General features: G+C 31.6%; 1 protein-coding gene across 8 annotated transcripts in view; it reads left to right on the forward strand.

The window, feature by feature from the left end:
- The window catches only part of LOC140050320 (uncharacterized), a 50,445-nt gene that overhangs the window by 7,818 nt on the left and 16,837 nt on the right, over positions 1 to 25,790 (forward strand). For 4 of the 8 annotated variants that reach the window (XM_072095458.1, XM_072095461.1, XM_072095460.1 and 1 more), the window contains exons 4-13: positions 9,018 to 9,118; positions 10,754 to 10,786; positions 12,502 to 12,550; positions 13,690 to 13,812; positions 14,651 to 15,037; positions 15,820 to 15,962; positions 16,109 to 16,250; positions 21,993 to 22,190; positions 23,793 to 24,074; positions 25,663 to 25,680. In XM_072095458.1, the coding sequence (XP_071951559.1) occupies positions 9,018 to 9,118; positions 10,754 to 10,786; positions 12,502 to 12,550; positions 13,690 to 13,812; positions 14,651 to 15,037; positions 15,820 to 15,962; positions 16,109 to 16,250; positions 21,993 to 22,190; positions 23,793 to 24,074; positions 25,663 to 25,680 (1,476 nt within the window). The remainder of the gene's footprint in view (positions 1 to 9,017; positions 9,119 to 10,753; positions 10,787 to 12,501; positions 12,551 to 13,689; positions 13,813 to 14,650; positions 15,038 to 15,819; positions 15,963 to 16,108; positions 16,251 to 21,992; positions 22,191 to 23,792; positions 24,075 to 25,662; positions 25,681 to 25,790) is intronic. The other 4 variants (XM_072095459.1, XM_072095463.1, XM_072095462.1 and 1 more) reach the window with 3 other exon arrangements.

Consider the following 25,790-nt stretch of genomic DNA (forward strand, 5'->3'; position numbering starts at 1 on the left):
TTTAGACTTAATCTGTCATCTATCCTGCTGAAATTAATTGTGTCAGCTCGAAATGTTATATATGTTACAGATCTTAAAAGTTTAAAAAATCCATTTGTTTTCCTTGAAAAAGGTTCAAGTGTTTTCTTGTTGCCAAATATTATTTATTATTAATGATGTATTATTTCCTACTACTGCCAGTTAAATCATTATAATCATGCAATAGTAAGTAATCATCTTGAAAAAGCTCACATGATCCTAGGCTGTAAATCTTGGGGGTAATCAAAGTCATATTAAACTTCCTGCAACATGTGTTTGCCAATTGTTGACAGAAATGTGAGAATAATATTGCAGTTTTACACTGTATTAGCTATACACTGTATTTACTATATAGCAAGTATTTACTGCAGTAATTATTTACTGCAGTACAAAGTGTTGATGCTATAGTCGTTAGTGAATGCACAACCTCAAATGTGAGAATATGTAGTATTTGATTTTTAGCCGCACAGTACACTATATTTAATACTATACTAAATACTGACTGCAGTAATTATTTACTTTTAGTAAAACAGTGTTGATGCTACAGTACACAGTGTGGCCGTTAATTACTGCACTAAATTCTAACTTGGCATTGTTGTGGTATAACCTCAAATTAATGTGAAAATAAAGTGTAGTATAATATTAGATGTTTAGCCATACAATAACACTGTACAGTATTTACTATATAGTAGTATTGACTGCAGACAGTAATCATTTACTGCAGTAAAACAGTGTTGATACTGCTATACAGTGTGTACAGTACCTGTACCAGCCATTATTCACTGCACACTTTGCGCAGTCACTAAATTCTAGTCAAGCTTTGTCGCGGTGTAGCCTCAAATTCCACACATATTGTGTTCCTATATTGATTCTTGGTTTTGTTAACATGTTCCCGATTTATGAATCCTTTATAAACCATTATATTCTATTGTAAACATGGATCATAGATTATTAATACACATATTGTTTATATCCTGTTGTATAAGGTTATGATTCATAAAGAACGTCTCTTTCAGCATGTTTTCCATTTTATCTTAAATCGTTACCGTACTGTGTTTGAGATTTGTTTAATGGTTGGCTGATCCTATTGGGTAACCCCATTTTATCTGACTCGGCAAATATGCCCTTTGTATTGTTAACCATACAGAATTGTTATACTGTATTTCAAGGTATTATAAAAGTGATGGTGTAGGGTGCTGTATTGTACGGAATTCATGCATATCAGGCTCGCACTCATTCTTGCCATATCTTCCCACACTCTAAAAATTGTAAACAGTGAAAATGACTCACAAAAATAATCTTCTAAAATTGGAACATGGATTTATACAAAAATATAAAACGGGTTGATGATAAAATAACAAAATTGGAGTACATTAGGAAACATAGCTTTGTACTGCTTTTATACACCATTGAATTGAGTAGCATTTGGCTACACTTTGCCTAAATTACTCACCGTGCCTTTATTAATATTAGTAAGTACTAACGCTTTCTTGATTTAATCATCATATCCCATGTGATGATCTACAGTGTACTGTATTCTCTAATTGAGCACTTAAAACTAAAAGATAGGCCTTATTGACATTTATTAAGTATTAATTATGACATTAATTGATGAATTTCTTTTCAATCTGTTATCTTCATAGCCTATTAAAATGCCTTATTAGTGCATGATTCACAACTAAGTACCAATGAATACATCCTGTATAGGCATCAATGTGATTGTTGGTTACTGTGTTTTAAGGTTACTAGGTGAGAGAGATCTAAAGTACTCTTAATACTTAACTGTACTATACAGTGTCAGGCTTGCAAAGGTTTCCATAACAATTGTGGTTTCTTTGGAGGACAAGGGTAGGTACAGTACTGTAGGTACTGTAATGCCACAGTCTGGAAAAAGTGCAATCCTACAGTACTATATGGAACATTATTATTAATAATAATATTACCTAATTTGCATCACAATATCCAATAACAAATTAAAGAAAAACAGTTTATAATTGTGAAATACACACAGTACTTTTTAAGACTAGAGACTAACCACAGTGTATTGTGTACATTTTCATCTGATTTGTAAATGTAATTAATACTGGTTTTGAATGTTTATCAACTAATACTACTACAGTAGAATGAAAGAAGCTGAACTGCTACATAGTACATTCAAGACAACCAGTTAATGTCATTTAACTGCTACATAGTACATTCAAGACAACCAGTTAATGTCATTTAACTGCTACATACTGTAGTACATTCAAGACAACCAGTTAATGTAATTTAACTGCTACATACTTAGTACATTCAAGACAACCAGTTAATGTAATTTAACTGCTACATACTGTAGTACATTCAAGACAACCAGTTAATGTGTTTAACTGCTACATAGTACATTCAAGACAACCAGTTAATGTAATTTAACTGCTACATAGTACATTCAAGACAACCAGTTAATGTAATCTAACTGCTACATAGTACATTCAAGACAACCAGTTAATGTGTTTACCTGCTACATAGTACATTCAAGACAACCAGTTAATGTAATTTAACTGCTACATAGTACATTCAAGACAACCAGTTAATGTAATCTAACTGCTACATAGTACATTCAAGACAACCAGTTAATGTAATTTAACTGCTACATAGTACATTCAAGACAACCAGTTAATGTAATCTAACTGCTACATAGTACATTCAAGACAACCAGTTAATGTGTTTAACTGCTACATAGTACATTCAAGACAACCAGTTAATGTGTTTAACTGCTACATAGTACATTCAAGACAACCAGTTAATGTAATTTAACTGCTACATAGTACATTCAAGACAACCAGTTAATGTAATTTAACTGCTACATAGTACATTCAAGACAACCAGTTAATGTAATTTTGCTATCAAAGTTTCCTTTTACTCCCTGTACAAATTACTATAATCTTATTGGTACCTAGTACTGTAGGTATATTTTTTTTCATCATATTGAAACTGTTTCAAACATACTACATTATTATTATTACTCATCAATATTCCACTGTATTAAAATGTGCACATTATTTGAATGACAATAGCACATGAACATTCTATCTGATCATTAGCATTATTTTATAGGATAATTTACACTAAGCAAACACTACATATTAGGCTATACATTCTTTTAGCATATCATATTTTGAAATATTATATTTGGATGCTTAATTGAAACATCCTTGTTAAAACCTGATAGGTGTTTTGTTGTAATAACACCTAATAGTTTTAATATCATTGTAATATATATCTACAGTATACAGACAACTTGCATAAACTGTACAGCACCTTTAAAGGGACTCATGGTTGAAAATCAAATTCAATTTTAGTTAATCTTAAAGCTCCGTCTACACTATCAAACTAGTTTGACAAAAAAAGTTTGATGTGCTAAAATATGGTGATAGTGATATGCCCAAATATGGTAGTGATATGACATCATCATGTCCATATATGGGCACATGACATTACTTGTCACATAAGTTTCATGGACAGACCTTTAGAGGTGGAACCAACATTTTGTTAATACAAAAGTCAAACTTGTACAGTGCTGTAATATTTAGTGTATTAAAATATCTAAAATGCACAATCATCAATTTTAATGGCACTTTTAATTTCTGTTTTAAGAGAGTACGCTAATATTAATAAGTATTACTGTTATACAGTAAAATAAATCATTGGACAATTCGGTTAGAAACTGTCTTAATTATTTCAGCTATTTTTAAACCACTCTATAGTATGAATGATACAGTTACTATATAAGAGTACAGTGCCAACTGGTGCTTTAAACAGTTAGAAATTCAATATCAAATGTATGTATATTGTAATTAAGCTAGTGTTGTAATGAAATTGACTATATTGATCAGATTCAGTGAAGCATAGCATTCTGTGTGACCCTGGTCATGAATGTATTTATGACCAGGGTCCACACAAAGCAAACCAAATGCAATAATGATGTAGTGTACATTATCCCTAGGTTAGATTAAATTAAAGTCATAATTATTTTGTAGATAAAGTTGGTGAGGAGGCTGTTTATTTTTATATTCTTTACAGGATTGTTTACAAATTTAAAAAAGGTATCTAGTTATTGAAAATTCATTGCTACCCCCCCCCCCCCCCCCATTATCTAAGACACCTACATTATGTGAAGGTACCGTTGATACAGTACATTCTACCCCATTTATATTTTACACATTTTTTATTCCATGCTTACTGTACTGTACATGTCAACCAATAGTCAACAAAAGATTAAAACACAATATCTTGATTTGTAAGAAATATTATAAAGTACAATTAAAAATAAAATGCCTTCTAAAATTCTAATTACTTGGTTTTGTTATTGTTTGAGACATCTGTCGCCTATTTTACCTTTCATAATTTCTAATACAATCATTTTAAACTAAGAATTTCTTTCTCTTATTGATAACAATACAGTTCTTTCAACTGTGTGGTTACTGTACCTGTATTAGCATTCTGTGCTGTAATTGTACTTCAATTTAATGCTAACCAGATGCTATTGTTGCCTGTACAATGTAATTGTAATTTTTAACAATAACAAGCAATACAAAAAGTAATATAAAAAGTACATTAAAATACTGTACATTCATTGTGGTTGACTTCATCATTTTTTTTTGGGCTTGGCTACAGGGTGAATAACCCTTCACATTACTCTATTTCATTAATCTATATTTTCAAATAATTAGAAGGTCAAAGGTTAATTTTGAAAACAAGTGATTTAAAAATAATTCAATAACTTAACTACAGTAACAACAGATTACCCTACTGTTGTAATAGTTTCCCTTAGGGTTATTAATGAATAAGTAATCTATTTACAAATTAACTTGTTTAAGATTATAATTGAAAATGACACTTGGAGGAAATTATATTAGACTGTAAAAACACATACTACTTCAAAACAAGATACATTTGTCTAGTTGACTAGTTGACTGACTAAAAATCAAGGTACTTAAAATGAACTTCTAAAGCTCTGTCTACACTATCAAACTTTATGTAACAAAAAAAGTGTTATGTGCCCAAACATGGTAGTGATATACCCATTTATGGTAGTGATATGATATCATCATGTCCATATACTGTATGGGAACATCATATTTTTATAACATAACGTTTGACAGAGAGCTTTAAACTATGAAAATATAAATGTAATTGTAAGAAATAGAATTTATAGAAGTTTTGATGCGTTTCTGTATTTGACTATTATAAATTGTTTTGATTTCCTGTCTCTATTCACTCTGTTACTAGCCTGGTTGAGTCATTCATTTCTAACGTCTTTTGAGATTCAACAGGCTGAAGAATCAAGACTTTGAAATTACATTTTATTTCGCTGTAGAATCAATACCTGTAATCAATAAATGTTGTGGGAAATAATTTAGGGTGATATACTTTACAAGTACAGTATTATTGTGTATAAAGTATGATGACTGTTATTTAACATATTAATATTAGTTGTGGTGAGTATACAGTACTTTGTATTTGATTTGTGGTTGTTTGCATACTACTATATTATATTATGTAATACTTTGAACTTTTATATTCAAACAAGGAAAAAACCATAATTTATTTTGCCCTATTATTAAAATATTAATACTACTGTATGTTGTAGGGGCTTGGCTACAAGACTCAATTATTTTATTTTACTGTTTTCTAGATCTGTCCTAAAGTACTGTGTATTTTCCTATGTTTTTTACTTTTTACCTTGGAAACCAATTGTACATTACATATTATGTTATACAGTACTGTGAATTCTGTAGTGTACAGTACTACTGTATACGCCAGACTTCTTCCATAATGTATATACAGTACTGTAGGGCAGATCCAAGATAAAACAGCTACAGTAGTCTTTTTTCCTAAAACATTGTCTATCCCATCCTTGCCTTAAATTATCAAATGGTTTTTTATTTTTATTTACAAATTACAGTTAAATTATTATTTATTTAATCTTTATTGTATGTACTACTGTACTGTATGTACATAATTTGTTTTTATAAAATATTCTCAATATTTTCACGTTGAATTCGATGAAAAATGATATTGGATGGTTTTGTAAGCAGTACTTGAGCCATGTCATTAACCGTTAAATACCAGGATAAAAATACCAAACGACAAGTAATGCCATACGAGTGAATTTGAACTTTTAAACGCATGATCGGGCATGTTTAGTTAAATGTTCACTTTCATTCATGTTCTCATGGGTGTCGGTTTGCATTTTTGCTTTTTAAGCATCTTGAGCCTGACCCCCTGATGATGTCCTAAGCAGTCTCTGCAAGATAAAGTAAAGTAAAACCATGGTGGCTTCAAATTCATTCTTTTCTGGTTCAAGGGCAATACAAATATTTGCCATAAGTCATGGAATAAACTAATTTATTGTTTTATAATGTGTACAATGATACATTGATAGACTGTTCTATAATATAATTTATGCTAAAAATAACTCAAAAAATCTCCTATATGTTAAGTTTCTGTATAGTATTATGGGTTGATATGGCTTGATATGATATGATATGGCTTGATATGATATGATATGATATGATATGATTAAATTTGTTATTCTTATATTGGAAAATTTAATTTTAATTTTGGAAAATGAATATCATACGAAAATTACTACTGTACAGTGTGTCCTCACAAACATCTAAATAATTATTTATAACTTACTTACTTAATTTTGGTTTTTAGAGTTATTACTATATGGACCCAAAATGAGCACTATTTCTGTTGTGTATACAATAACTGTGTAATCGTACATATATTTAATACTATATTTGTACTTTAGCAATAACATACAAAACAAGTGTTATACGAATACGAATAGAACTTTATTGCAATCGAAAGATTGAAGTTTAACAAAAGCGTTTCACTCAGAAAAATAACATGCAATATAAAAATATAAAAAACATTTAAAAAGGTAGCACAAACAATCAAAATATAAAAACAAAATTTCAATTAAATATTAATTATTATAAAATAGTGTTAGTGTTCTATAATAAACTACTATTAAGTAACTAAGTTTTATTTTTTATTTCCGATACATATTCTAGCTCTTCCAATGATGTCGAGCACTGTAACCAGACGATCTAGTTATCTCCTATCTAGTACATTACTGAATAAATATGTTTTTAATTAGTAATAATTGGTTTGTATTTGTTTTTAAAACCAAATTGAAGAAGGCTACCAACAGGATGCCAAGTTGCAAAAATAATAATATAGATTTTATAAAACAATTGAAGAATCCAACATGCATTCATATCGGAGATAATTCGCGATTGTTGAGACTCTTCTTGGCATTGAATCTCATTCCACTTCAAACGCACGATTGTCACGCTTGAAGGATTTTCTTGAAATACATGCCACCTTGGTAAATTAATATAGGAGGAAGTGCTTCTGACAAGTATTGTGACTACTGTGTATTTGGATTTTAATGAACAATTTAAAATTGAACTGGCGATGTAATTGAGAATTGTCAACTACTGTATATGATATAATATTAATAAGTACACTATTGTAACCATGGAGCTATAATACTTTTTCATGATGTAAACAATATACTGCATATTTTAATTATTGTAGTTACCATATTGTATAGAAGGTAAATAATTATATGTAATTCATAAATTATATTATAATTTTTAAAACTTGTCACTACTCGGAACTTACTCGGAACTACTTTGAAATACTCGAAACTACTCAGAACTACTCGGAAATACTCAGAACTTCTCGGAACTACATTAAAAAAAAAAAAAAAAATGTTTTGGGTTTTTTTAAAATTAAATATTGTATAGGAATTTGCTCTATACAGTACTTTACAAAAGTTGGTCTGTATTAAAATTTTAGTATCTAAAATTAACTCATTAGTTTTTTAGCTGTATTGTACCACTAAGCTTTAAGTTATAGTTTAACAATTATTATTAAATTTAATTAGAAGATGGTTCTACTATTATTACAGCTGATAAGAGTATTCAATAAGTAAGGATGATTATTAATTGACATAATTATTAGAAGAAGTCAGTATTGTTTGCAAAAAGCTATTGTTGTATTTGATTGTCAAACTTGGCCGCCGCCCACTATATTTGTGAATAAGCCTTGAGTTGATTAGTTGGACTTGGGGGCTTGACCTATTACATAATAAGATGAATGTGAATGAGGACCATTGTGGAATACAGTTTATTGTATATCAGCCACTACTGTAGCTTTTAAGTAGAGCTCTTGTCAATGGTAGGAACACATGAAGGCTAAAGTACTGTACTTGAGGTGTTGGAATTTTTGCTAGGAAGAACACAGAGAAAAATTAATTTAATGGTTCAAATCAAATAGCATAACCATTCTAAAGAGGATAACGATTCATTTGTCTTGTCCTTTGATAATTTTGTTATAATCTAAGTTAACGTATATCTACAATAGCTGAACTGCAATCGATATTTAAACTTTAAATTTTATTTTCTTATTTGTGGTGACAGTGTTCATTGTTTTACACTAAAGTCTGTCCTAGATCGAAATTGTACATTTATCCCATAAATCAAGTAGACTAGTCCTCTCCTTAAAAAGGTACAGTACAGTACCTCTCCTTAAAAAGGTACAGTACAGTACGATAATCCAATGTGTTAAAATTAGTTACTAACAACGGTAGAGCTATAAAATGAGTAGCTCCATCTGTAAGCCTAGATGTACAGAATGCATCATTATTCAACAAGTTAAAACCCCATGTTGAATGCACTCTTATCCCATGGGTATGCTAACCCAACACTGGGTAGGGTCTTGGAATTTTATGTTGTCGCTGATGCATACAAAGGTGGCAATGAACAAGTCGGATGTTGTTTGGTGGCCTACGTCAGCTGATCTCACTTAGCCAATAGGTTCATTTCAGGTCTAACATTCATCAATATATCTTCTTATTTGATGAATGCATGGGAATACTGTACTCTCTGTGCTGTTATTGTTTTGAATAAATAGTTTTTTGATAATGTTGTATTTTTCAGAATAATCTATCAACGTTTTTGGACGCCTGTGAAGACTTTGGATTGAATCGATCGCAACTTTTCCATTCTGGGGATCTACAAGCTCTATCAAGTTTTAAAAGGTATTGTATGCAGCTGTAAACTAGTTACTTTCAGTAATGTCAAACTTTCCGTTTAAATTAATTGATAATTAAAAAGGAAGCCTTTAATCAGAAAGTGTTAATCCTAGGCTTAATAGGTTTCGCTGGTCAGCTGTCTTCTTGGCTAATTATCAGTTACCGTATGGACCTACTATAGGGAAATGATTCTACTGCAGTAACTTACTCTTTAAATCTGAAATAATTTAGCAAGCTTTTGTTGATTTCCACAGCAATGAAAGAAACTAAAATTGTACAAATGTAGTTACTGCAGTAACTGCAGTAGAGTCATTTTTATATGACAGCTTACAGGCCTAGAAGTTCAGCATTCTTTTGTAAGATAAATCTATTTTAGAAATTCTTCCTAAAAAATTACATATAAATGCATTGAGATTTCATCTGACAGTAGAAATCGGCAGTTTTTATTTACAGTATAGAGGGCATACAGTAATACTGTGCAACCGCCAACTTTGTTCTAACAAATTGCATACTGTATACAGGTCAATCCTTAAGATTTCATCTTATTTTACAGTAAAAATCCCCAGTTTTTTATTTTTAGAGGACAATAATACTGTGAAAACACCTGTTTTAAGAAAATAACATTTTTGGCTGTCAGTTTTTAAATTATTTTTTATCAGCTGTTTTAAATTATTTCAGTCTATTTTTAACTCTAAATTACTTTCTCAATCTGAGTAATCCCCACTGCATCTTATTCAACACCTCAAAGCAAAATTAATCTGTTGATAAATTTCACAACTTGAGAAGTACAGTAGAATCTTGGGACCAACTATCAGTATCGCCTTTAGACATTTCATATTGACAATCAAAATATGTGAAGTGTACAATACACTACTACTGTCACTGTCAGTTCAGTGCTATAAATGTAGTTTTTAGAGGGGTGGTTGATGTCTTCTTCTTCTTGTAGTTGTAATTATACTAGTATTATGTATTTCGGAAAACCTGGTTTCCAAGTAGAGATGCAATGAAAGGACATACTGTACGCACAACACAAGCTGACCAATGACAAGCCAAGTTTCAAATAGTCCAATAGTCTTGTAATTGGTCAAACCACTTACTTTACAGTACATTACATTACATCCTCGCGTTGCGTCTCTAGTGTGAACCAAGCTTGAGGGATATTCTACTGCAGTTACTGCAGTAAGGGATATTTTACTGTTATTAAGTAATCTTGTGTAAATGATGTATACAATATACTTCAGCAGCTTTGCAATGTAATCCATAGAGGAATACACATTGTGGATTGCAGTTGACTGCCTCATAAACGTATACTGTACATTGAAACAAATTACAGTAAAACCGTACAGTAGTGCAGTAAAAAAAATGTAGTTACTGCAGTAACTGCAGTAGAGTAATGTTTACGTGATCCCTAAATGATTCATAGAATTTGTTATTCTGTATTCATTGTAATGTGTTACTGTGTGTGTTCTAACTAGCGAATTTGCACGCCATCTTTTCTATCCATGAGTCCATTCCCTGGAGATGCTTCTCAGTCTCCATACAGTAAACACACTACCGGTATTTTTATTGTTGTTATTAAAATTGCCTCAAGTTATATACCTCACCTTGAAAGCTGCACGATTTCTTTTCTACTTTCACCAGACAGAGAAAATTGATTCAGCAGTTAGATTTAGGGTAAGGCGTACAAAAGACAAACAAATATGTATATGAAAAAATGTGGGTAAAAGGTGTTAAATAACATCTGCACTGCTTTTTCCATTTTCATTTTACCATATATTGTTATCGTATATATTAAACTGTAATAGAAGCTGTAAAATGGTGCACAAGGAATGGAATGGTTTTACTAATATTGACACAATCTCAAAGTAAAACATTTAAAAACTGTACCTTTCACAAAATAAATAACTTTTCTTTATTTGGAGTGGAGTGAATTAATTCGCTTAAATGGTTATCTTTGGCAATCTGCCTAAATATATAAACAAAAACAAACAAACATTTATTAATCTTTTCTTGAAACTTTTTATAATGCTGTACTATTATACTACTGTATACATACTGATAATCTATTACCATTATATACATTCAATAATAAGGTACTGTACTGCACTTTTACGTCGTTATTTTTCTGTAAAAAAGTGAAGCAAATCTTTTATTTTAAAAAATACATTTCATGCCTTCTTTTGAATTTTAAATAAAAGCGATTTTTCTTTAGATTAGTTAGTATGTGTAGTGTAAACAACTTTGGAAATAAATTAATGTATATCAATAATCATTATAGTCTTCAATGCAAAACGTAATATACACTGAATTATGCTTATAATAGCATGCTGCTACAGTACATCCCTCTTAGCACTAGAGAAACTATAAAAAGATAATTTGAATTTTTACTGAACTTTGTAAACCATCTTCGATTTTCTACTTTAGCAAAACGCATTACAATTCAAAACACAATCTGTAATGGTACACAAAACACCACTTAACCTACTAAGACACTTAATGTATAACATGTATTATTACATTTTATAACATGGGTTCAAGGATGTAGCCAATCAGACGCGCTGAAATTAGTCACATGTGCACTCTTTATTTTTTCAACTATCAAGTATCATGCAGTGGAGTGCAAAAAGTGTGCAGCAAAAAAACATTTACAGTACTCTGCGTTTAATGGTATTGTAGAATACCGATCACGCTAGGCTCACTGCACGATTCACGAGTAGGTCGTCTGCACCACGGCCCCATTTAAAAAAACAAAAAACAAACACCTACCACTTATTATAGATCGTGTTAATTCTGCTACATGACTGTCTTCGTGTGCGCCGCATCTCCACTAATGCACTCGAACATATTTTCAAGCTATGATTATTAATAAATACAGGTGAATACAGGTTTTTTTAACAATACAATATGGTACAATGCTGCTTGGCATCCCCGTCATGAGCTTAATTATTTTAACAAAATGTAATCACAGGTTTAAAAAGTTTTTAGTGTACTATAAAAATAGGCAGTGTAGACTATTTCATTTTGGCTGGCTAGTAGAATATATATTTTAACAAAATTATCAACTCACTAACTGCTATTTCTTTTAGTGTACTTTTTCTAATGGTGCAATTCAAAAGTTTTAAAAAATCATATCATATCCTTGCTATAACAATAATAACAGTATCATCAGATAAATTAGATGTACTCACAGTCTCAGACCCAATGTCTCTGTGAACGTTTGACAAATTATACCAGAATATACAGTGCATACTGTAAGCTACCTAGATGACAAGAAAATGTAGTCTTAGAATAGATATTTACAAATTACTGTACTGAAAAAATTAAAGTGTTTTTAGAAACAATTACAAAAATTTATTCTGGTTAAAAGTTTCTTTCAATCTGTATTTTAGGTATACCCTTGAAGAACGAAGAATAGAAGAAGAAAGAAGACTTAAAAAGGTATTTACTTTCTTTACTCTCTCCTTCATCTCTAGTCACCTCTCATCTCCATTCTTCAACTTCCTCTTTCTTTTCCTCCTTCACTGTTTCATCTTCACATACTCTTTCATTCCACCTCCATTCTTCTCTATATCCTTTATACGTTCCTCTTCGTTCCTGACTTTAACCCTCTATTCACTCTCTTTATCCTCCGTTCTTCAACCTTCTTCCAATTCTCTTACTTTATCAGTTCCCAGATCAAGCCAGTTCATATTAAATAATGGCTTTTTATTAACAAGCATATTTTAAAATGACTACACAGATTGTTTTATATAGTTTGCACCATATGTTGCTAGTCTTCTTGAAATATTGACTGAAATATGTAAATAATTATTATGCAAAATATGACATAACAATCTATTAATTGTATAATTCCAAAGTTTACATTAAATTATTAGTGGTGGATCATTGCATTACAATTGACACAAGTTTTAATCCATAACATGAAATGATGAAGTATTGCTTTAGTACAATAGACAGTACTCCTGCAATTAGTACAGTAGTCCCTCCTTCCTTCACGCAGTATCTGTATGTGTTTCAAACCTGTTTTATTAGGGAGGTTTCGCAACCTTACGAATACGATAACGAAAACGGATACGTCATACATTTGTGAAACTTTTGAGCTGATCCCCATTTCATATTCGTAAAGCGTATTCGTGTTGACGAATATCACCAGTCATATTCGTAACTACAAAACGATTATAGTTTTTGATCTATTTTGCACATTTTGCATTTGAATCAGTATTGATTCATGATTATAATATAATTATAGATTTATTGAAAGTAATTTACTAAAGTAATTTACTAAAATGCCAAGTCAATTTTGATAAATAGCAGTTTTCAAAGTCCTCACTCGCTTTGATGTTACGCTAGGCCTAGGCAGCCAAGCACCAAGCAACACGTACCTGCGCTTCGCTCAAATTTACCGCAGTCATATTTTGGACGCGCCTCAATATTTCGTTGCCATGCGAAACAGATTTTTTCATGGCTTACGAAAACGAATACGTCTGCGTGACGTATCCGTTTTCGTTATCGTATTCGTAAGATTGCGAAACCTCTCTATTATGTGTGTATTAACTGTTTTATTGTGTTGTTGTTAGGTCTGTACAACCTTGTATTGGTTGGGAAGAGTTGCTGCGCAAAAGCATCATTACCTAGGACCCCAGTTAAACCTTGATGCCTTCGCACCATTAATATTTGGCTTTGCAAGTTCAATATACAAGGTAAGAATTTATCTCCATATATATTTTTATTTATTCAATTTCTGCCATACAATACACAGAAAAGGACAAAACAAATATAAAAGGAAAAACTAAGCAAGTGCTAAACACCTATGCTAGTTGGTCAACTAAGAACTGAGCACAGAGATAAACTAAACAGAATTACATTCTGCAATAAAAGCATCTACAAGAAAGCGACCAACTACACACATTTTATTTTAAAATTATTTTAAAAATAAGGATAAATATCATAATGCAGCTAAGAATAAAAAGTGAGGACGTAAAGAAAATAAAAATATATATAGTAAGGACGTAGAAGAAATTTAAAAATGTGAATTTATAGACAGCAACTGATTTAAAGAGAAAGCTGGCAGAGAAGAATTGTCATCAGAAAAAAAAAATTAAATGTTGTTTCTTGTTTGTTTGTTAACACTATTCAATGATAAGTCTGTTAACACATGGGTTTTTTTTTTTCTTGAACTATATATTATACTGTAGTTTAAAAATAGAGGGCGCTGTTTCACTTTCTTTGGTTATCAGTCTACTACTAGATGAATCAATGAGCTAGAATTCATTGCCAGGAATTATTAAATAAAACCCTAAACTTTATGTGTCAAAAAATAAAATGTGATGTGCCCATATATGGACACGATGATGTCATATCACTACCATATTTGGGCATATCACTACCATATTTGGGTATATCACTACCATATTTGGGCACATCACACTTTTTTGTCAAACTAGTTTGATAGCATAGACACAGAGCTTAAAAATACTTATGAAGAGACTTCTTACTGTTCAAATACAACAGATGTCTTAAGAAAGATTATTTTTTCAGGAAACAAGTAGTGGTATTTCGTCATATGACAGCAACGACACGACAAGTCAGTACGCTCTAGGATTACTCGACGATGTGTTTGTACACAATGCGGACAATGTAAAACATTACCGAACACGTTCTTGGCAGTCTAACAGAATCACAAGCAGCAGTTCAGACGGCAGCGATAACGAGGATACTATTTTGAGCGACTTTAATTTTCTATCGAGCAGTAGAGAGGATATTATTAGCAGTTCAGACTGTTCTGTTTTAAAAGTGTGCCCTCGTAGAAAACGGAAAGCAGCGATGGATAGAATGCGCACAGGCGGTTTAAGCCGCTCCTTTGATAGCAGTATGCTGAATCGTGATGATGAAGAGCCAGAGGAAGGGTCTAATGCGTGGATGTCTGTAAGTGGTTTTGTGGATACAATGAATCTCTCAGTCTAGCTCCCTCTGTTTCCACTTGTTAGTGAAAGATTAGTAATAGTAGCAGGATTTGCTCCCAGCTGATCCTAAGTGTGCAAATGGTATATTTTTAAGTACTAAGTAAAAATCAAGCCTATTAAAAATAAAAAATTAGACTGAATGTTTATTTATACCATATATGATTGAGTATAACAATCCCACCCCCTAATTTAGGATTGATTGAGACACAAGACTTTAATGAAATGCAGTACTTATTTCTTTTTAAATAAACAAAGTTAGAATTCGTACAAGAATCAAACATCTATAAATAGAACATGCTTGTGAAAATTCTCTTCTTAAATCTCTTTAAACATGGCCTATGGATATATTTATTATACTTTCTGTACAATGAAGAGATTAACTATCTAGATTATCTGTTATGTGTATAGGATTAGTGTCATTAGACTGAGTATCCCTAATACAATTACAAATGCTATACTAATACAATAGACAGATTTACCTAAGGGTGATAACACAATGATTTAACAGCACTCTTTATACTCCTCCTAAGCTTGCTAACTAAATTTAATTCTAGATTATCTGTGATGTGTATAAGATTAGTGTCATTAGAGTATCCCAAATACAATTACAAATGCTATACTAATACAATAGACAGATTTACCTAAGGATGATAACACAATGATTTAACAGCACTCTTTATACTCCTCCTAAGCTTTCTAACTAGATTTAATGCAACTGCTAAATTTCTTTTGATTTGTTTCCAGAGTCTCAGTAGTTGGAAGTCGAAGCGAATCCAGCACACATCGACTGAACGAGGACGCAAAGCGGAAAGAGACGAAGTTGAACAAACTGAAACACAACGTCAAAGAAGGAAAAGTAAAACATATCGGGAGATTGTTGAAGAAAAGTAAGTTTTAAAGCTGTTTCATTTAATTTTCTGAAGCTGTTTTAATTTTATAAATTTCTAAAATAGTTTTTGCATTTATAAACAGTGTATGCCCTCTATTGTCAAAATTCATTTGAACAGAACACCTTTCTTTTGTAATTTTGCAGAATGAAGCGAGAAAAAGCATTACAAAAAATATACAAGAAGAAAGCAAGTGTGGATGACGACGATATCGATTACATAATGAAGTCGAATTCAACAATATCAGATGAAGATTCTTCCAGCAATGAAGAAGATTTTCAACCACAGGTATTCATTTTTATTTAAAGTTGTAACAAGTGTTAATATATAGACATTGTATTGTTTATGTTTAAACCATATTTGGTTTTTAGGAAAGTTATTTAAAGAAAATTGTTTTCATTTCACAATTTATGTACACATACTGGGGCGGACACTGTAAAAAAACGCTGATGTTGATGTGTCTAAACTCCCGAGTGTACACACACAGGGCGCACGCCGTAAAAAATAATTTTGTTGCCTCGGTGTTTTTCTAGGTTATGTAAAAAATGTTTTAAATACACAGTTACTTTAAGTGAGCATAGCTTAAAAGGTGTGTATAGAAGAGGCCCCAAAATATCAATTTAGATTTCACTTTAAGGAAGTGTATTGAAGTTATATAACTACGTTTTCATCATGAATTTTTGCCTGTTCAAAGTATAATATAAGTCCAACACAAAAACCTTTACATTTCCAAACAAAATTGAATGTATCGTTATTTTGAATGAAACATAATAGCATTCCATACACACATAGATTACTAGACCTCATCACACCTTACATTGTCCTGGGAAATACCTTTCTTTTGTTACAAAAGACTGGTAAACATATAACAAGAACTACCTTAGTAAAGTTATGTTTGCAGTACACTATGTGATTCCAAAAGGAAATAAAGTAAGGTTGAGAATATCTTGATGTTTTGGTTGTTGTGCTGCAAATCTAACTTTATTTTACCCGTGTTTATACGCCATGCAATTTTAAGAACCTCATTTTATCGTTTCATTTATTGTTACATATGTAGCACATATTTTTGTTACTCAATCATGCATTATTTGTTTGTTGTTTATGTTTAAACATTTTGGTAGAGGGACATAGACACTGTTCGTACGGTGGTTAAAATAAGCGCTTAATTTCACCCATGCCTCGGGTTATAAATTGAGCGTTGTTCGTACTTGAAATATTTAACCGCTTAAATGCTTAATCGACGAATCACAAACCGGAAATTACGTTTTAAGGTCAGTTGTCTTTACAACCTACGACCCCATTTTCGCACGCTAGTTTTTTACTCGCGATCTTTCTTTACAATAACAATTACTTGCTACCTTTTACACTGCTTATCCTTGCGACAAACCTTATGCCTCTTAACGCCGATAATCCTGCCGAAATATGCCTTCTCCTGACGACCATTATTTTACTCATTGACGAAGAATTTGAGCCCAATGTTACACGACGGAAACACCACCGACCAGCTAGGCCTACTAAGCGGTCTACACCAACAAGGACAGCACCAGCTGACAATCGCTCTCGAAGCGTGTATGGAAGAGCTTCGTAGGAGAAATGACTGGCCTAGGCAGCGAACGTTTGTCAAAATTTGACACATTGCCTCTATCGGAGATTTATTATCCTCGAAGGCCGAGTATAATTGGATTATCGCTAAAATAACCTGCAAATTTGGTGAACATTTTGCCTCGAATTTTTTGTAGCCTGAGGCAAAAGTTAATTGGATCACGCGAACGGAAATCGGGAATAAGCTGGTATTTTCAACCCCTACGAACAGGCCCATAGTATATTCTTTAGCTAATTGTTATACAGTAATATTTTAATACTTTGGTAAAGAGAACAATATCAATACTTCAGCTAATGGATACCCATACTACACACATTTATTCTCAGAATTTGTCAAAAATGTTTTGAAAACTTTTATTTACGATGTGTTTTTGTATTACCATAAACAAAATTAGTAAAATAGTATAATATGAATTTATGTGACATAACGACACGTTGATACTATTACATGCCAACCTTGGGTTATAAGGTTGCTTAAATGTTATTATTATAAATTGCAAAATGTATTAATGTAATGCCAACCTACATTTGTGATCCCAAACACACAACTGGTTGTTGTTACCAGGAAAAAGTAGTTAGTTCATTTAAGTGTTTGTTGTAGGAGCAGATCAAGGATTTTCTAACCAGGGGTGGGTTAGAGTTAGCGCTAATGATTCATTTATTAATAGTGTCTCAAAAATAATACCATAATTTCAATTTAGCTAGGGCAAAGGTGGGCATGATACCCACCTGGATCTGACCTTGTTGTTGTTGCCCTTGTTGTTGTTGCCCTTGTTGTTGTTGTTGTTAACTAGCAAATAAACAATAATAAATAGACTACTAAACAATAAACAAACAATACTTCAATTGTCTTATTAAATCCCAAAATCCTCCAATGATTTACAAGTTTATACTTGTTTTCGTCTCCACAAATGGTTGGGTTAATTGCACAAATCCAATGATGAGACTGAAAACAAAATTGATATAATTAAAATTTGTTGATATAGTTTACATAACAATAAGGAGTGCATACATAAAACCTTGATGTTACACATGGAAGTATTTAGATCAATTTTGGAAGTCTGTCAATTTAGTAATTTATATTTATTAATGAATTCCAATCATTTATTCCGAATATCCTGCAAAATGAATCCTTAAAAGCCACTAAAACAGCCTTTTATCAGTACCTATTCATTCTGTTCTGTTAACAAGCTACAAACAACCTAAAAAAACTAATAATTTTATTGACATTGAAATCCTATTGAAATCAGTTTCCAAATTCAGCAATTCAGGATTCAAGGTCTGATGGATAAAACAAACAGTCTAGAGACATAAAAGGAAGTATTTCTGGAAGAAGTTTAGGTGTATTTGAGCATGCTCAGTGAGCCAGAACAAGGCAGTGAATTGTGCCTTCAAACTAATGGGGGCGGGCTGAATCATTGTACAGTAGTGTGATTGCATAAACTACAGTAGTGTTTAATGCACTGTAAAGTGCTCACTGTGTGACAAGGAGTGTCTATAGGAAGCCAAGGCCTACAGTAGCTGACACTGACAGCTAATAAAAGCACTCTTATTTTCTGCTTTTCTCATTTAAAATATACAATTGCTGTTTGAATAGTTTGGAATTTTTATTTGGATTTTTATAGGTAAGTTTTAACTGTGATTACTTTTAAATGGTATGTATAATAGATGACATTTGACATATTTTAAGGTTGAAAGGAGTTTAAACCCCCTTGATATTCCATGCCCTAACTAATTAAACACAGTCTCGGCTTATCAGTAGTTTTTCAACCTGTTCTTTTTAAAACCACTTTTTTAAGGCTGCCTCTTTCGTTTATGTTTGGCTTTTGATTATAAAAAAAATTATTTAACACTTTTTTTAGAAGATGAAGTATGTGTAGGAATTTACCATAGGATTGTTGGAACATTAACAAAACAATTGCTTATGTTTATGTTGAACTCTATGTATGTAGTTAAAACATAAACTATTTGATTTATTTGAATCATGTTGAATGTGTTTAATGTTTTACATCTTATATTGTATACAATGCATATGATATATTGTTTTAAAAACTTATTTTTAAAAGTTGTTTAACAAACTGTTACTTAGTTCGGAAGTAGAAATAGTAGAACTTCCTTTAGGAAGGATGTCAGTATTTTCTTTAGGGGTAATTTTGACACTCTTTAAGCCTCTAAATGTTCATGTCTCCACACTTTAATGGTTCCATGTTTAGCTACTTTGTGGGTAAAAACTCAATATTCAGTGTTATATTGGTTGAGAAGGTTATACCTTCATTGTTCAGATTTTGTTAATTAAGTTTTGACATTAATTTGTACCACAGCATTCCTTTCTTTTGTTTTGTGGTTTGTTGTTTTGATATTTTGTGGTCAAATGACTTTCATCAAAGCATGATGCTGTACTTGAGAAGGTCAGGCACATAATAATAAAAAAAACATATAATTACAGTACAGTACTATATGTAGGTACAGTAGAAGGGACACCATTCGGACCACCTAATAAATTGTCTCCTGAAGAAGGGTTGACTGTACAGCAGTAGTGTTAAAACATATTTTTCTTCATGTTCGTTTCACAAGAAAGTGTCTCAGAGGTACCCCTGATTAAGGGTTTTTCCACTGTATAAGTGTGACAGAATTTGTTATTATTCGTAGTGGTTTATTTTTTATGGATGAAAGTGTATATTCAATAACATTAAAGAAATTTTACTTGAAAAAAACTGCATTTTGGCATATTGAGTATACACAAAATGCTGTATACTATTTCAACCTAACCTATTAAAACCTAAAATACTGTTTTATTGGTATTCTAATGAAAGGTTTTGACAATGTGTGGTACAATAGGTGACCTCAACAATAGCTTAGAGTAGGAAGTATTTGAATGCAATATTCAAGCTGATGACTGTCATTTGTGTTGGCGGTTATTAACCACATATTTTAATAAAAACAAATTCTTCAATAAACTGAAAGGTGACATCACTCAAATTGCTTTTAATTGTTTTCATTAAAAAAATATTTTTGTCTGCTAAAAATGTGGTACTTTTAAGTACAAGGAACCATTAGTCTGTTAGTATAAAATTATTTTATTTCTAGTCACTTTGTGCCATTAAAAATGCTAAAAGAAAATTCTTTAAAACTTTTCTGCAATCTGTGATTGTATGTTTTATTCAATGTGTTAAATTAACAAACTTTCTCTTAGTGCTTTTGAAGAAAAATTTGGGATTTTTACAAATTAAAGTGATATTTTATACCATTTGTAACAATATTGAATTAGGCTTAGCTACTGTAGATTTTTTTAATGGATATATATTCACCCTTCAATTTATAGCTTTGTATACACTATAAACTTTAGGTGACAAAAAAATGTGATGTGCCTGTATATGGACATAATGATGTCATATCACTACCATATTTGGGCACATCACACTTTTTTGTCAAACTAGTTTGATAGTGTAGACAAAGCTTAAAACAAAATGATCTGTTTTGATTGACACTATAACTATGAAATTAAAATTTGTACTTTGTTTAAATAAATAAATGTCAGTGATATTTATATTATTCATAATTCATTAAGTCAGGTTTGTCACCTGAATGTTAAAATCACGTCTAAATCTTATTGATCTGCAACAGGTTTGACAACGTATTGATACGATTACCGACCAATTAATCAATAATTACCAATGATACTAGTCAGGTTTACCAGTCAGTTAAAAAAGCATAATAAACAAAATTGAACCATAAATGCAATTCAATCAATACAATCAACATTTGACTTATTTCATTTATTTACTAGAATTATAATTTTTAATACTAAACACAGTAGAATCTCTATTAAGGGGACATATTTGGCACCCAACAGAGTGGTTCAGGAATAGGGATGTCCCCTAAATACGATCTGGCTGTTTTATTAAACATATTACCCATTGCCATATTCATAAGAAAGTGTGCCTTTAATAGGTGTTCTCTGGAAAAGGGTTGGCCGCAGTGTTAACAAATATATTGACCCATTTTAGTTTATTGAGAAAATGTCCCTTTAATAGAGGTGTCCAATAATAGAGGTGTCCAATTATGGGTGTGTTCAATTATGGGTGTGTCCCAGAAAAAGTGTACTCTTGACTTGATTTTCTTTCTTTTTTGGTTTGAAAATTATATCTACTGTATAGCATATTTTTGTTATGTAATGCCTATATTTGCTTTGGTTTGAATAATATATTTTTGCTTATAAATTTATTATTATTTGCATTCAATTTATTTTAATCAAATGTATTCTTTAATTTTCAGTCTAATGTAACATATTTTATTTTCTGGTATCTCTTTGATTATTTCTAATAATTTAATAACTTTTTGGTTTTTTTTTTCATTACATAAGATAATTCTGTAACTTCATATTATGTTATGTTTTGTTTGCATGCCATTTTGTTTTTCATTTTCCAGACCAGGTACCGTTCTAATACCCTCCCTAAAAGTTTTGGGAGCCAATTTAAGGAACCGCCCCCAACCGCTCCAAAACCAGCCACAAGACTTGCGCGCCGAATCCAAGCTCATAAAAAGTCTCCTGAGGAGTCAGAGCGATCGACTCCTCCGATCCGCGACAGGCCGAGTGTCATTGGCCTTTTTGACGAACCTGACGACGTTAGTATTTATATTTATCCGCTTTCTGGATTTTTTTTCTGGTTGAAAATTGCACGGTTCTTAGCTTTTGGTATTCTATTCTTTCTACTTTAAATCATTTTCATTTCTCAATTATCATTTTATCATGCTTAATTTATTTTCATTATTCGGCCACGTTTTGATTTATTTATTAACAAAACAAACGTTCTATTAATATCTCATATTCTGATTAATTTGGTTAACTTTGCTTTATTTTTACACAAAAGCTAGCAGCACCATTAAAAAAGAGAATTTATCATCGACAAAATAATTATTCATTGATTAATAAATATATAATATTTAGCTTTCTTTCATGCAGCTAGTAAACTGGGATCTTTGTTGTCTTTGGAAATGAAATGATTCTACCGATGTTACGCAAATTATTTGATTGAGCCATATAGCAATTGTCAAAGTCATCATAATTCAATAAATTCTCTGCAATTTAATTCTGTAAACTCTAAATTCTAAACACCAATATGAGTCTGTTAGCAAGTTCTGACCAGCATTTATTTTATCAAACAATAATACGTTAATTGAAATAATAATATATGGTATTCAAATAACAGAGCACAATTCAAATTTAAAATATTAAAATTGAACCTTTTAAAGTACTTTCAAATGGCTTCATCCTGATGTAGAGTGACCTAAAAAGCAGCCTTGAATATTTAGAATATGCAATATTATTGCCATTTAAGACATGTTTTATCTCTATGCTGTTGGGAAATATGTTCTGAAGATTCCTGAAAGATCACCTTCACATTTATCTGTCTAATATCATCTAATTTTTTACCATTTCTTCTAACTTCTGGACTACCTAGAGTAATAAACTTGCTTCTAAATTTGTCTAAAAATAGAAATTTTGAATATTATTTGTGAAAGGAAAGAGGATGGTAAACAAAGCCATGTTAAACTAAATCTTATATAAGGGCTTATACTGATCGTGGTACTGAGACAATGCCAGATACGAACCCAGGACTTAATTGTGTGCATGTTAACCACCAATAAGTTACTGTACACTACCAATGCACCTCTCCAAGCTTTGTCATTTTATGCAGGCCTTGTCTTTTGAAAATTCTATGTGTGCAACAAATTGCACTTCTCAACACATTCAGGGAGGAGGGTGTATGTGTGTTGTTTGTATCTTGGTGTGTAAAAGATTACCAAATTTGAATGTGCTGTAAGTCTCACTCCTCAGGGGCATTTTAGGAGTGTGTTAGGTGAGTGCTCCCAAGCCTCAAAAGACAAGGTCTGCTCATGTTTAACATCTGTATTTTCTTGACGCCCGTTTATGAGAGATGTAGACTGTATTACAGTAGAAATTACCTGGTGGTAGGGTTAATTAACTCCAAAAAACAGCATGGTAGTAACAACATGTAAATTGTTCTCCTTTGTAAAATCATCAAAACTGCAAATATCATTATTTTTTCATTTCATTCTGCACATCTAGATTTCATTTGTTTAAAAAAAAAGTCAAAAAATTGTGGAATTTCTTTATAATTAATAGATAATTGAACATTTGGAAATTAAATGACTACTTGTAGGACTACCAAATGATGGGGTAAATATTTAAAATTTTAATTTCAGGTGGGCAAACCAAGGCCACAATTAGTGAAAGAACCGGCAATTCAACAAGAACACAGTATTATGGAGAAATCTAATCCACATGATTTTCGTGGAAATTTTAATAGTAAACTTGTAAGTGCTCGTGAGCGAGAGCAAAAAGAAAACAGTAAAAACTCAACAGCATGGCAGCCGGAAAAACGACGTGTTAGCCTGGGAATTAAGAGCCGTATGGCTGCTTATAGTCAGAGCCTAGACCTAGATTCGCAAATCCCAAAGAAACCTGAACCAAAGAAAGATGAGGAGGTAAGCAAATAACCAATAATTTAAAATAATAACATTTTAAATGCCTTTTCATTCCTCCAATAGTAGTACTGCAGTTTGATGATAATCAATGGATTCATAGTGCATTATTAATGTGTACAACTTTGTCTACACTCTCAAACTAATTTGACAAATCTGATGTGCCCAAAGTGATATGCTCAAATCGGAAATACCTCCCTGCTCAAATATGGTAGTGCTATGACATCATCATGTCCATATATGGGCACATCACATTTTGTTGTTGCATAAATTTTGATAGTGCGGACAAAGCTTTAGGTGGTACCTACAGTAGTGTAAATTTAATACCCAACCTCTCCATTTGACCAGATCTCTTACTTTATTGAGACAAACAGAATGAATCGATCTATTTAATTTGATTGCTTGATCTAATTAGCATGAACTCATTTGTAATCATTATCATCTAACCTATCAACTTAGTTTGAAGTGTTCTAACATTGTTGCTCAATTTGTCACAAAACAACACATGTATGCAAATTAACATTTGCACTCCCTGCAATAGTAAACACACCAATAGATACTTACGTGCAAAGAAACAACTATTAATTTTGTATCTATATTTTTGTTATTTATTCATGTACACACAAAAGCAAAATAAAACAGTGTAAATGTATTCATCCAGACATGAGAGTGGCATGCACAATAAACAACACATAAAACACTTTTTTTTTTAAATTGTCTATCTTGAGAGGATAAATTTACAAAATCAAACCAAAATCATAAAATATATAATGTAGCATTTTTATGAGGTTAATGTTTTAGTTTTTATAACATATTGAAGGATTTTATTGAAACAATCCTAATAGGGTACTTAACACAATAAAAGTGTTATTCACCTCTGATCAAATACTGTACTTACTACAAATAATCTGGAAAAAATATGACATTGAAAACAAATTATGTCTTTATGTTTAGCAAAGTACACTAAACCAAATAAAAATGTGCTGTCACAAATTTGGTGTATTGTTCAGTTGATGTCCTACCACCTCAATGTTTGTGAGGACATGTGGCACAGTGTTGGACGTTTGATTACTGATTATTCAAATCCAACTCTCGCCTCATTGCTTGTATCCTTAGGCAAGACACTTTACTTACATTTGCCGGTTCACCCAGGTGTATGAAATGGGTACCCGGTTAGATCAAGACACAACTTTGCGCTGATTACTAGCTGCATTATTATGGCAGTATGTTTCCATACGTGTTTGATCCAAAAAAAAATGGCCTGTGTAATAATGTGCAGTGCATTGAGACTGAGAGCTTGCTTATATGCGCTATATAAGAATGAACTATTATTATTCTATTCCACCAGCCAACATTAAATTAAGTCAATCACTTTCCCAGAACCACCAATATTTCATTCCTTTCATTCTTTTTTCACATTCCATACCCTTTTCCCTAATCATGAAAAAGCACAGCTTTGATCAACTTTTTTTTTTGATGCAAAATAAAATTCAGTACAATCTGCAAATCATTCTTTCTCAAGTTCATGCAATTTAGTTCATAAAATTTCTTGTTTCTTTCCCACAATTCTTTTTCCACCAAACCTTTTCAGTCAAAAACCGAACCAGAAGTAAGTATGAGAGGTCTTTTGTTATACGAGCATTTATTGTGGTTTTTGTATTGTTCGTCTGCATTCCTATCTGTTCATCCATAGCTTTGTGTAAACATCAAGGGTTTTAG

This window comes from Antedon mediterranea, chromosome 5 (genome assembly GCF_964355755.1).
Source record: "Antedon mediterranea chromosome 5, ecAntMedi1.1, whole genome shotgun sequence".
In the NCBI taxonomy this organism is placed as follows: domain Eukaryota; kingdom Metazoa; phylum Echinodermata; class Crinoidea; order Comatulida; family Antedonidae; genus Antedon; species Antedon mediterranea.